This window comes from Medicago truncatula, chromosome 4 (genome assembly GCF_003473485.1).
Source record: "Medicago truncatula cultivar Jemalong A17 chromosome 4, MtrunA17r5.0-ANR, whole genome shotgun sequence".
In the NCBI taxonomy this organism is placed as follows: Eukaryota; Viridiplantae; Streptophyta; class Magnoliopsida; order Fabales; family Fabaceae; genus Medicago; species Medicago truncatula.
The window spans coordinates 6,307,082-6,321,408 of NC_053045.1; the positions used below are offsets into that span (position 1 = coordinate 6,307,082).

Genomic DNA, 14,327 nt, shown 5'->3' on the forward strand with positions numbered 1-14,327 from the left:
CCATTCTCAAGCAAACAACTCAACCACCACGGAAACAATCCAACGAACCCAGCTCAGGCTACGAAATCAAATTGCAAACGAAAGTAGTCTATGAGTGTTCCTCTTCGTATCAATGGTAAAAGCATTCCTTTGTGTCAAAATTGGTAAATGAAATTGTTCGCCAACATGAATGCAACTCCACGAGCCTACCACTTACTGAAAATCAATAGATTTAATCCCTTATGACTAGAACAACAAAAGAGTGCAGCGCACCACCGAAGAAGAGCTACATCTTGCCTTACTGGCTTGGATTGGAGGTGAAAGAGAGAAAATATGTGGTGAAAGTTTAGGCTAAGCTGGTGGAAGAAGAGTACCTCCCTCTAGAAAAAGGCATAGAATATTTTGCAAATTAATTATTGAATCAAATGGAGAATTGATAAATGAGAACTCAATTAATGTCGGAGTTCTTACTCTCTCCGTCTCTAAATTATAGTCGTTTAAGGTTTGTGCACAACTATTAAGGAAATGATTGATTGCGTTGATTTTAATGGTAAAATTAATATCATTTACTAAAATACCCTTATTAATTGTAGTTAGTGGAGTAGTTTAAGTTGGATGAAATTCAATAAATAAAGGTATAATAATGGAAATTAATAATAAATGATGCATTGATATTCTAAAGTGACAATTATTTTGAGAAAAAGAAAAAAATGCTAAAAAGACTATTATTGTGAGACGGATGTAGTATTAGATAAAAGCATTAAATGAAAGATAGAAGAAGACATAGTCCAAGGCTTTAGTCATTACTCCCTTCGTCCCATATTATAAGAAAAAGAAGAAAAAAAAAACACATTTATTTATAAAACTAAAGCATAGTAGTTTGCAACATAGTTTCTTGTGTTATCCTTGAAATAAATTTTATAGGAAGATGTAAAAATAATTTTCATTGGTTATTGGTTATTGAAAAAATGAAAGAGAGAGCAAATTGATTGCACTTTGCATTGAATTTTTCTTTAGAAAAGATAATTTTTTGAAACAATATAACTAAATATGATAAAAGTTAATCTTTTTTACTTATAATTTTAGACAAAGAAAATGAATTTTTTTTTTTCTTATAATTTAGGATGGAGAAAGTACTCTATAAGAGAGTATCAAAGGGAGACACGAGAGACTTCACTAATTTTCTTCACTAATAATAATCATTTCACTATTTATGTACAATCTAAACTTCCTTCATTTTAGTATCAATAGTCATGTGCCCATTTACCTCAATCAAATATGTGATGCTGAATGAATTTCCGTATGTTATTTTGAATCATGACATGCCATTCCAACTGACTACATTTTTAAGTGATCATCAAGTAACCACATTCTCCACCTGTGTGTTTAAGGGAATACATAATCACATATTTTCTCTCTTCAAATATTTTTAACTTCTTCCTAAAATATCTTAGAACAGGTATGGACCCATAACTTAAGTAGTGCAGACAATTTATAAATGAATTTGTAATATTAAGTATGTTAGAAAAAGAACGGTTCATACAAGTTCTCTAGAGTTTTGATGATAACAAAGTATTGAAAAATAATAGAAATACTAACATATGTTCAAGTGTGCAGAATCTATCTATCATGAAGAAAGGACATATGAAGAGCATCAAAATGGGATTGGGAAGCTTAAAAGATTGTGGTAGAAGATTCAAAGGAAGGTCAACCAGAAGTCAATGTCCTTAGAAGAAGAATGTCTCACAGAAGCTGGAAAGTGATCTCAACAGATTATGTGAAGGACATCTGAAACAAAATCTGACTGGCATACTTGAATCTGAAGGACCCAGAATCTACATAATCTTTTATCTTATTATGTGAGTTGTCTCTATCATAGTATCTGATAGAGCAGTTCTTTTGTCTTCTTATGTCTACGTGTGCAACCAAATAAAGGACATTAAGAACAAAGAGAATGCAACAGATAATATTTCTTTCAGCAAAGGAAATTCAAAAGACTTTTCAATGGATTTATCCATACCAGTCAAAGGGCTAACGTTCTTGATCAAAACTTATCAACGACTCTATTTGCACTGCACTCTTCTCCAACGTCTCTCAACATCTGTTTTTTTTTTTTTTTTTTAATCTTTATGTGTTGGACATGTTTTGATCAGGAAATACTTTGATTTAAACCAAGTGTCAAACAAATGATCCAACCTACTAATTTTTTAATTATCATCTTTATCGTCGACAAATTAATATATTTAAGTAAAGAGTTAATGTTTATTTGTTCTTTGGGAAATTTCATGGGTTAATTGGGAAATTTTGGTTAAATATGGAAAATGGTGGTTTCGATTGAGACAGATGAAAGAGTTTAATAATATTTTATTAGGTAAATGATGTTGGAGGATGTATGTGGATAGAATTAGAAGGGGTTTGTGGTTTAAAGCGTTGTTGGCACCTAATGGTGAGGAAGGAGGGTGGTTGAGAGAGGGTAGAAGAGATGGGTCGACATGGTGGAAGGAGTTACGGCGGATTTAAAGAGGGAGTGGTGTGGAGGTGGAGTAATTGGTTTGACGATAACTTAAGGAGGGTGGTCGGAGATGGGGTAAGTACTTATTTTTGGACAGATCCTTGATTGGGTGGCATTTCTATGTGTGTCACATACATGAGGCTTTATGAGCTTTCAGAAAATCGCTTGATATATGTTGCAGGTATGTTTTCTTTATGTTAGGGTGAGGGAGGAGAGGCTTGGAAGTGGATACAGATGTTGTTTGCTTGGGAGGAAGAGATATTAGGGGAGTGTTGTGCTCTGTTTCATGATGTTTTATTGCAGGTTGATGTGAGTGATAGGTAGCAATGGCATTTAGATACAGTTAAAGGCTATATAGTATGTGGCGCGTATCAATTATTAATAATTGCAAATTTACATGTTTAGTCATTGATTTTTTATGTTATTTGGTTAAAAAAAGCTCCTTTGAAAGTCTAGTTATTTATTTGGCGTCTTCTCCGTAATCGAATTTTCACAAAGGCCAACTTATTTCAACGTGGCATCATTCATCAAGATGCATAGCTTTATGTGAGTTGTTATCGGGTTGACGAAATGGCATAACATCTTTTTAGGGTTGCATTTTCTTTGGTAACATTTGGCATTTTGTTCGGCTTTCAGTTGGTATTTCATCGACAAACCCGTTCTTTTTAACGAACCAATCTATTCAGTTTGGTCACATGGAGGACCGGACAAATCAATTTGGTCTTTGTTACATTTAATTTTGTTTTCATGTGTTTGGGTGATTTGAAAATAAATGAATAACAGAAATTGCAACCACTAGGAAGAAACATTACAACAACTCTGAGACAAAATTAAGATACTCTCATTTTGTTGGTTGAAAGCAACAAATAATTGTTTTTCTCGAGTGCCATAACTGGTGGTATAATCATTTATATTGTTTAGACATTGGCATGTAGATTTTTTTGGTCCCCTGCAAGTTTGTGTACTTGATTGTAAAGCTCTATGTTCTGATCTGATACGCCTTATGTTAGCAAAATATTTTTTGGTGTTTTTTTTTACACAATTTTTTGGTGTTAATATATTTCGTTTGTTCAAAACAAATATTTATTTGTTCTTGACAAGTTAAATTATTATATTGGCAAAATACCTTTTTTGGATTTTTTAAGTTTGAAAAAATATGAGATTAGTCCTTTAAGTTTTAAATAGGTTCTTAAATATTGTTTATAAAATTTAAATAGGTCCTTTAAATTTTTTTCATGTTTAAAATAAGTTTTTCAAGTTCTTAATTTAATATACTTATTTGAAGTTTTTATGTTTTAAATAAGTCCTTAAAAACTAATCTGATATTTCTATCAAATTTAAATGACCTATCTCTTGCCCATTTATTATATTTCTCAAGTAAGTCTATAGCCAAAAAGGTGTACATGAGTCAATTTACAAGTCAAACAAACACAAAATCATGCTTTCGTATAATTCGTCAGAAAGAAAAACCAGTCAATTTCATTGAACCGAAACTACAAAAGAATATTCGTCAAGAATAAAAGTGAACGATCGTGTAATTCGTAATACATATAATAAGAAAAATAAAAAGATAAATTTGAAATCGCTAGAAGGAGGGGTTGAACCTCCGACCTTGTGGTTAACAGCCACACGCTCTAACCAACTGAGCTATTCCAGCACATGTCACATATTAACAAACATATATATTTATTTTAAATTACGGAATAGGAAATTAACGTAAGTAAATTCTTTCATATGATTTTATGAATTTTATTCGATAAAACATGTTTCATGCAGCATGTAGCACATTCTTTTTTTACAATCTCATTCTTGAGTGGCACATAAATTTTTCCTAATTGTTGAAAATGTTTAACAACTTTTGTTATCAATATTTTGTTTAGAAAAAAAAGAAAATATCATAATCAAACTGAAACACAAAAAGGAAAGCTTTGTATATTAAGAGGCCAGATACAACTCCAAAATCTAGATATAGAGCCTTTAAAACTTTATATATCAACCCAATTATTATGTTCTACATTTTGAAGGTCTAACTCTGTTCTTGTAATTTCCAAATTTTGAAAGGTGGTGAACATAATATTACACTAATAATGCAAGCTTTAGAAGTAGAAGTTTATCCAGCATAATAGTGTACGAGAGTTGACATACATTCTGTTTAGTGTCATGAGGATAAATAATATTTTATTAACCATGGAATGGATTTTACCGGCATTCTATTCAGGATCATATGGTGCTGCAAATCAAACACATGATCAATGCTTTGTAAAAGTTGCAGCTGAATGTGTATATAAACTAAGGACTTGTTTGATTTAAAGACTTCTTTTTTTGTTGAAATGAAAGTTTAAGACTTTATTAACCATGAAAATAATTTATTAATTTAATTGGTTGAATTAAGATTTTGGATTTTTTTTTTTTCAAACAAAAAAGATTTTGGATGTTGTGCTTGTTGGGTCACGAGTAAAGTGCAAGGATCATTCATGTTTAACTCAGAGAAATCATACAAGTGAATTAGATATTGTATACATTTACCAAAAACCTTAAGATTTTACTCAACTATTTTTGTAGAATCAATATAGGATAGCAAAATAAAAAATCATAAAATCGCCAATCAAAATAGATGGATAAAACAAAAATAATGCTAAATATATGTTATAAATTGTATATTGTCATAAATGACTCAAAGTTTTGTTAAGAGTCTCACATCGGTTAGGAGTTGGTCTGACAATTTGTTTATAAGTGGGGGCAATCCTCACCTCATAAGCCGGTTTTGTGGGGTTGCGTTAGGCTCAACCACGATTTCTAATATGGTATCAAAACCTCTTCACGATTCTTTGGGCCACCTGTTATCAAGTTTTGTTATCGGGTCATCCGTCATTTATGTTCACGCTTCAGATGTGCAATCCTGAGCATGAGGGGGTGTGTTAAGAGTCCCACATCGGTTAGGAGTTGGCATGACAATTTGTTTATAAGTGGGGGCAATCCTCACCTCACAAGCCGGTTTTGTACCCAACCACGATTTCTAATAAGTTTCAAGTCGCAAAATCCTGGATTTTGAGATTTAAGTCGTGATTTTAACAACAATGCTTAAAACATTGAGTTCATGGGCATCTCACTAATAAAACTAATAGTGTTCAACATCCACTTTTATAAACAATATGAGACTTCTAACTCAAACTTGCTAAACAAGAGTGCTTCATTAACCAATTTTTTATTCTCACTTATTCATGCATGCTTGTTGAAAATTGGTTGAATTAGAGGTTTCTTGATTCCAATCTCCTACAATGGTAAAATGTATATACTATTTTTCACTAGATGCTATTTTACAAGTCTATGATACAAATACAATGAACTTTCCTATCATTTGACTGGTGACAGACAACATAACATGTTTGTGCCAAAAAATTCAATGTTGTCTTGCCCTTTTTAAGGCAACGTTTTTCTCATCCACAATGGACGACCCAAAAAGACTATGCTTTATGAAAAGTGGACAACTTAATGCATCATGATGGATTCTTATTCATTGATAGATTAGAGATGTAATTAGACAAAATTATGTACTATGCTCTTAATAGTGAAAGCAGGAAAACAAAATTATGGTCAGATCCACGAAATTTCACCTGATAGAAAAAATTTATATGGGTCATGTTCCACGAAATTTCTCTAAAAACTTTTCCACAATGCAAAACACGTGAATGATTGTGTATGTATGCATATTTCTGAAACTTTATAACACAAACCATTTGTGCTGTTGTTGTCACTCAGAGTAATTAACCAACAATGAGATCGATTACATTACTTACATTCTTTTCCTTCCTTATCTGTTCCAAACCTCTCTTGCCTTTGCCAAATGTCTTGAGGATCAACAATCATTTTTGATCCAATTTAAAAACAATCTCACATTTCATCCTGAGAATTCCACGAAACTAATATTGTGGAATAAAAGCATTGCTTGCTGCAAGTGCAATTGGAGTGGTGTTACCTGTGACAATGAGGGATATGTTATTGGCCTTGACCTGAGTGAAGAATCTATTTCAGGTGGATTTAACGAATCAAGTATTCTTTTCAATCTCCTACATCTCAAGGAACTGAACTTGGCTCATAATTATTTAAATTCTTCCATTCGGTTGAGCATTTCACAACTCACGAGGTTGGTTACTCTTGATCTCTCTTCTTATGTCGACACAAAACCTAAAATCCCAAATCTACAAAAGTTTATCCAAAATCTCACCAATATTAGGCAAATGTATCTAGATGGTATAAGTATAACATCTCGGGGACATGAATGGAGCAATGCTTTGTTGCCTTTGCGTGACCTGCAAAAGTTGAGCATGTCTGATTGTGATCTATCAGGACCCCTTGATTCTTCCCTAACAAGACTAGAGAACCTGACGGTCATTGTTCTTGGTGAGAACAACTTTTCATCCCCAGTGCCACAAACATTTGCCAATTTTAAAAACCTAACCACCCTCAATCTTCGAAAGTGTGGATTGATCGGTACATTTCCACAAAATATCTTCCAAATTAAAAGTCAGCTATTGACTTATCTGACAACCCCAACCTCCATGGTTTTTTTCCAGACCACTCACTTAGTGAATCTCTTCATAGCATTATATTGCGTAACACTATCTTCTTTGGAACACGTCCACACACTATTGGTAACATGACAAACTTATTCCTATTGGACCTTTCTCACTGTCAACTATATGGAACATTTCCCAATTCACTGTCAAACCTCACACACCTTACCGACCTACGCCTTTCTCATAATGATTTATATGGTTCAATTCCTTCATACCTTTTTACACTCCCATCATTGGAGAGAATTTCTCTTGCATCCAACCAGTTTAGTAAATTTGACGAATTCATAAATGTGTCTTCCAATGTGATGGAATTCCTTGATTTAAGTAGCAATAATCTATCAGGGCCTTTTCCAACATCTCTCTTCCAGTTCCGTTCACTTTTTTTCCTCGATCTTTCATCTAATAGGTTGAATGGGTCAATGCAGCTAGATGAGCTTTTGGAGCTTAGAAATTTAACTGACCTAACCCTTTCATACAACAACATATCAATCATTGAGAATGATGCAAGTGTTGATCAGACAGCCTTTCCCAAGCTACAAACACTATATTTGGCATCCTGCAACTTGCAAACTTTCCCTAGATTCCTGAAAAATCAATCAACATTGGGATATCTAAACCTTTCAGCTAACCAAATTCAAGGAGTGGTACCCAATTGGATTTGGAAACTAAAAAGTCTTTCACTACTTGATATTTCATACAATTTTCTCACAGAATTGGAAGGTTCTTTGCAAAATATTACTTCCAACCTTATTTTAATTGACCTTCATAACAACCAACTACAAGGATCAGTATCTGTTTTTCCTGAATCTATTGAATGCTTGGATTACTCAACCAACAATTTCTCTGGTATCCCACATGATATTGGTAATTATCTGTCTTCCACAAATTTTCTATCTCTTTCAAATAATAGTTTACAAGGAAGCATCCCTCATTCCCTCTGCAAAGCTTCAAATCTTCTAGTGCTTGATCTTTCCTTCAACAACATCTTAGGAACAATTTCTCCATGTTTAATCACAATGACTAGTATCCTTGAGGCATTAAATTTGAGGAATAACAATCTAAATGGTTCTATACCAGATACGTTTCCAACTTCTTGTGTTGTGAACTTCCATGCAAATCTCTTACATGGGCCGATTCCCAAGTCTCTCTCCCACTGCTCATCATTAAAGGTATTGGACATTGGATCAAATCAAATTGTTGGTGGTTTTCCATGCTTTTTGAAACACATACCAACACTTAGTGTCTTGGTTTTGCGGAACAATAGATTGCATGGTTCCATAGAATGTTCACATTCACTAGAAAATAAGCCTTGGAAAATGATTCAAATTGTGGACATTGCTTTGAACAATTTCAATGGAAAAATACCAGAAAAATATTTCATGACATGGGAAAGAATGATGCATGATGAAAATGATTCTATATCAGACTTCATCTACAGCATGGGAAAGAACTTTTACTCATATTACCAAGATAGTGTGACCGTTTCCAATAAAGGTCAAAAAATTAAGTAGGAAAAAATTCTAAAAATCTTTACAGCCATTGATTTCTCATCCAATCATTTCGAAGGACCAATACCAGAGTTGCTAATGAAATTTAAGGCAATCCATGTTCTCAACTTTTCAAACAATGTTTTTTCTGGTGAAATCCCATCAACTATTGAAAACTTGAAACAGCTAGAGTCCTTGGACCTCTCAAATAACTCTTTGGTTGGTGAATTCCTGTGCAGTTTGCAAACTTGTTCTTCCTTTCTTATTTGAACCTATCCTTCAATCATTTGGTGGGGAAGATCCCAACAGGTACCCAACTTCAGTCATTTGAAGCATCGTCGTTTGAAGGTAATGATGGACTATATGGTCCTTCACTGAATGTAACACTATATGGTAAAGGTCCGGATAAGCTGCACTCAGAGCCAACATGTGAAAAGTTAGATTGTTCGATTGACTGGAATTTTTTAAGTGTGGAGTTGGGATTTGTTTTTGGGCTCGGAATTATCATCACTCCCCTCTTGTTTTGGAAGAAATGGAGAGTAAGTTATTGGAAACTCGTAGACAAAATTCTATGTTGGATCTTCCGAAGAATGTATTTTGAATATGCAACTGATAGAGGACAGACATACAGAATTTTAAGGTGGTGATAGCATTAGTGCTACGGATTGTGATAAATATTAAATCGATGTTTTCTATTTTCATTTAAGTTGTATTTTGTGTTTACTCCTTTGTGTGTGATGATATGTATTATAACTTTGAATGAACATTCTATAAAGTTTAAATAAAACAGTGTCATTGAGAATTATGGTAATAGTGTTTCATTCAAGATACAAATATTGATTTATAACTATTATCATCATTCTCTTAAAAAAAAAAAACTATAAACATCATAATCAAACCGAAAACCCAAAGGTATCAAGCCAATATTCGTGACACACACTCCCACAAACGTACTCCACGCATATCCACATGCTTTAATATCTAGAGAAGTGCTATATGGCGTGAGAGACAACTCATGACAACACCATGAATGCTTGTTTTCCATGAACGCACCAAGCATATCGAAGTTGATTGGCATTCAATCTGTTATCAATTTCTTGTTAGCAAATTGATGCCCATTGACCAGCCGCGTCAATTTGAGGGGGGATGTGAATAAGAAGTTAACTTGTCCTCTTTATCATATTTATAAGAACACAAATCGGAAATTGATTTGTTCTCCTTAATTATAATTACTTACTGTAATTACCTGTATAGCCTTGTATAATGTCACCTTTGGGTTTTCGGTTTGATTATGATGTTTATAGTTACAACATAAAGGTATCAAGACAATATTTGTGACACACACTCCCACTCCCACAGACATACTCCACGCATATCCACGTGCTTTAATATCTAGAGAAGTGCTATATGGCGCGAGAGACAACTCATGACAACACCATGAATGCTTGGATTTATCACATGGATTTTAAGTATGGATTTTCCACTGCTGACATACCTTCAATTCAACACATGCTAAAGCTAAACCACACCTACTAGCTATATATACCATTAGCCACGTTTACCTACACTCAATGTTTCTACAACCATATATATGTCACTCGATGTTTCTACAACCATATGTCACTCAATGGCTCAATAATAGAGAGAAAAGTTTTGGAGTATATCTTATTATATATTAAGGATCAAATAATTGAGACTTGAATGTGTATATAAAATAAGGACTTGTTTAACATAAGAATTTATGTTGTCATGAAATGGGTGTTACAAAGCGAGTATAATGTCACCTTGTCAAAAACTGTTTAAACCTTGTAGTGTTTTGGAAAGTCTTTTTGTCATGGTATGTTATTTTTTTTTTATATATATAGATTGCATAGTAAATTTGTAATTTCTGTTTTATAATCTCAAAAACATGTTTACAAAACATGCATTTGTGGACTGACTTTTGTTTTAATTCTCATAGAAAGAACTACAGCTGCATATTTTAGGGCTATAAATTGATGAGCACAAATTAACAAATGTTGTTCTGCCAATGACTGTTATGAGGGAGTAGCCATCTCCTTTTTGCAAAGAGAATGGATGATTGTGATTGGTTAATCAATTTAATTTTTCTAACTTTGATCAAAAAAACAATAAAAATCTTCTTACAGCTTTGCTACAAAAGATTCAAAGGTGTGTTGCTCTTAAAAGGAGACATTTTTATCTGCCACAATAAAGGAATGGACTAAGTCATGTACCAACATCATAACAATTAATAAGTCATGCACTACAAGTCATGTACCAAAATGATTATGCTTACTATGAAAAATGGAATTTAAATTATCAATTATGGAATGTTTAGTTGCAATTGCATGACTTGCAACTTTACAGGTCTTGTTCAACAAAATTCTCTTGTGCCTACAACTTCATAAGACCATCATCTGTTACCTATGTTTTCTTAGTTTTGTCTTGTGTTGTGTAATTCACACTCTAAGTAATTAAACAACAATGAGAATTACATTACTTCCATTGTTTTCCTTCATTCTCTGCTACTACTGCATTTATATCAGTTTCCAAATCACCGTTGCCTCAGCCAAATGTCTCGAAGATCAACATCTATTGCTACTTCAACTATAAAATAATCTCGCATTCGACCCTGAAATTTCCACCAAACTAAAATTCTGGAATAAAATCATTGCTTGCTGCGATTGGAGTGGTGTAACTTGTGACAGTGAAGGACAAGTGATTGGCCTTGACTTGAGTGAAGAAGATATCTCTGATGGTTTTGATAATTCAAGTAGTCTTTTCAGTCTCGAACATCTCCAGAAACTGAATTTGGCTTATAACTTGTTTGAAACTGTCATTCCATCGGGATTCAACAAGTTGGTGATGTTGAATTATCTGAATTTTTCACACTCAAGCTTTAAGGGAGAGATTCCTGTAGAGATTTCAAATCTTACAAATTTGATTACTCTTGATATCTCTGGACCTAAACATGCGATAAAGAATGCGTTGAAAATCAACAACCAAAATCTACAAAAGTTTGTCCAAAATCTGACCAAGATTAGGCAACTGTATCTAGAAGATATAACTCTAACATCTGAGGGGCAGGAATGGAGCAATGCTTTGTTGCCACTGCGTGAACTACAAATGTTGAGCTTGTATAAATGTGATCTAGCAGGGCCACTTGATTCTTCCCTATCAAAACTAAGGAACCTATCAGTCATTATTCTTGATAGGAACAATTTTTCTTCCCCCGTTCCAGAAACATTTGCTAATTTTCAAAACCTGACCACCCTTAGTCTTTCAGATTGTGGATTGACTGGTACATTTCCACAGAAGATCTTTCAGATTGGAACACTGTCTGTTATTGACATAACATACAACAGCAATCTCCATGGTTCATTTCCAGAAATTCAGCTGAGTGGATCTCTCCAGACCTTAAGGGTAAGTTTCACAAACTTTTCTGGAGCAATTCCACACATCATTGGTAAGATGAGGCACTTATATGAATTGGATCTTTCTAATTCTCAATTTAATGGAACACTTCCCAATTCATTTTCAAACCTAACAGAACTAAGTTACTTGGATTTGTCATTTAACAGTTTCACAGGTCCGATACCATCATTTAGTATGGCCAAAAACCTTAACCACATAGACCTATCTTATAATAGTTTAAGTGGTGAGGTTTCATCCTCTTTTCACAGTGAAGGACTGCTGAATCTTGTTAAACTTGACTTGAGTTTTAATTCTATCAATGGTAGCATTTCATCATTCCTTTTTACACTCCCATATCTGTAAAGTCTCCGACTTTCATCCAACCACTTTAACAATCTAGAAGAATTCACAATCATATATTCCTCCGTATTAGAATCCCTTGATTTAAGAAGCAATGATCTATCAGGGCCTTTTCCAAAATCTATATTGCAGCTTGGTTCACTTTATCGCCTTGATCTTTCCTCTAACAAGTTCACTGGATCCGTCCAATTAGATGAACTTTTTGGCCTTACAAGTTTAAGTGAACTACATCTTTCATATAACGACTTATCAATCAGTTGGAATGCTTTAAATTATGATTTACTTTCTATTCCCAAAATTAATGTTCTAGGTTTGGCATCCTGCAACTTTAAAACATTTCCTAGTTTCTTGATTAACCAATCCGAATTGGGTTATCTAGACCTTTCAGATAACCAGATTCATGGAATAGTACCAAACTGGATTTGGAAACTACCATATCTTGATACGCTAAAGATTTCTCACAATTTTCTCACTAACTTTCAAAGACCAATGAAGAATCATATTCCCAACCTTATACTTCTTGACTTTCATAACAACCAGCTGTAAGGACCAATACCCATGTTTCATCAATCTGCTATTTAATTACTTGTCTTCCACATTGTTTCTATTTCTCTCAAATAATAACTTACAGGGAAGTTTCCCTCATTTCCTCTGCAATGCTTCAAATCTTCAAGTACTTGATCTTTCCATTAATAAAATTTTTGGAACAATTCCCGCATGTTTAATGACAATTAATGGCTGGTACCATTTAGGTCATAAATTTGAGTAAAAACAATCTCACTGGCTCTATACCAGATATGTTTCCTGCTTCTTGTGTTGCGAGGACTTTGAACATCAATGGGAATCACTTACATGGGCCGCTTCCGAAGTCTCTTTCCCACTGCTCATCATTAAAGGTGTGTTAGACATTGGATCAAATCAAATTTTTGGTGGCTTTCCTTGCTTTTTAAAAAACATACAAAATCTTAGTGTCTTGGTTTTGCGGAATAACAAGTTTCATGGATCCATGGAATGTTCACATTCACAAGCAGATAAGCATTAGAAAATGATTCAGATTGTGGACATTGCTTTCAACAATTTCAATGGAAAACTACAAGAAAAATACTTCGCAACATGGGATAGAATTGCAAGATGAAGATGATGTTATATCAGACTTCATCCACACGCTAAAGAAAGACTACACATATTATCAGGATACTGTGACAGTTTCCAATAAAGGTCAGGAGATGAAGTTGGTTAAAATTCTAACAATATAATCTTCACAGCGATTGATTTCTCATCCAATCATTTCGAAGGTCTGATGAAATTCAAAGCAGTCCATGTTCTCAACTTTTCAAACAATGCTTTCTCTGGTGAAATCCCATCAACTATCGGGAACCTGAAACAGTTAGAGTCATTAGACCTCTCAAATAACTCCTTGGTTGGTGTAATACCTGTGCAACTGGCAAGCTTGTTGTTCCTCTCTTATTTGAACCTTTCCTTCAATTATTTGGTTGGAAAGATCCCGACAGGAACTCAACTTCAGTCATTTCAAGCGACTTCGTTTGAAGGAAACAATGGGCTATATGGACCTCCACTGCCTGAAAAACCAAATGGTAAAAGGCAGGATGAGCTGCCCCAAGAACCAGCCTGTGAAAGGTTAGCTTGTTCAATTGACTGGAATTTTTTGAGTATGGAGTTGGGATTTGTTTTTGGGCTCGGAATCATCATTGGTCCCACCTTGTTTTGGAAGCGATGGAGAGTATGTTATTGGAAACGCGTAGAAAAATTATCTGTTGGATCTTCCGAAGGATGTATTTTGAATATGCAACTGATAGAGGACAGACATACAGAATTTTAAGGGTGTGATAACATCAGTGCTAGGGATTGTGATAACTATTAAAATAATGTTTTGTATGTAAATTTAAGTTGTACTTTGTGTTTACTCATTTATGTGTGGTGATATGTATTATAACTTGAAGAAACATTCTATAAAGTTTAAATAAAACATTGTCATTG

The 14,327-nt window shown here is 33.8% G+C and overlaps 1 protein-coding gene and 1 non-coding gene across 2 annotated transcripts; one reads left to right on the forward strand and one right to left on the reverse strand.

The window, feature by feature from the left end:
• Positions 1-4,074: 4,074 nt before the first annotated feature.
• On the reverse strand, positions 4,075-4,148 carry TRNAN-GUU (transfer RNA asparagine (anticodon GUU)). Its single transcript has one exon. It is a non-coding gene; the product is annotated as a tRNA-Asn (tRNA).
• Positions 4,149-6,729: 2,581 nt separating this feature from the next.
• LOC11437906 (receptor like protein 23) lies at positions 6,730-12,332 on the forward strand. Its single transcript, XM_024780378.1, has 4 exons — positions 6,730-6,982; positions 7,066-8,562; positions 8,795-8,864; positions 11,264-12,332. The coding sequence occupies exons 1-4, from the start codon at positions 6,730-6,732 to the stop codon at positions 12,330-12,332; spliced, it is 2,889 nt and encodes a 962-aa protein (XP_024636146.1).
• The last annotated feature ends 1,995 nt before the right edge of the window (positions 12,333-14,327 follow it).

Excerpts from the sequence above, each read along its gene's own strand:
- LOC11437906 (XM_024780378.1), top strand. The coding sequence starts at position 6,730 with ATGTATCTAGATGGTATAAGTATAACATCTCGGGGACATGAATGGAGC. Across the intron at positions 6,983-7,065 it reads TCGAAAGTGTGGATTGATCG|ACCACTCACTTAGTGAATCT; the intron begins GTACATTTCCAC and ends GTTTTTTTCCAG. Across the intron at positions 8,563-8,794 it reads TGTGACCGTTTCCAATAAAG|TTTGCAAACTTGTTCTTCCT; the intron begins GTCAAAAAATTA and ends ATTCCTGTGCAG.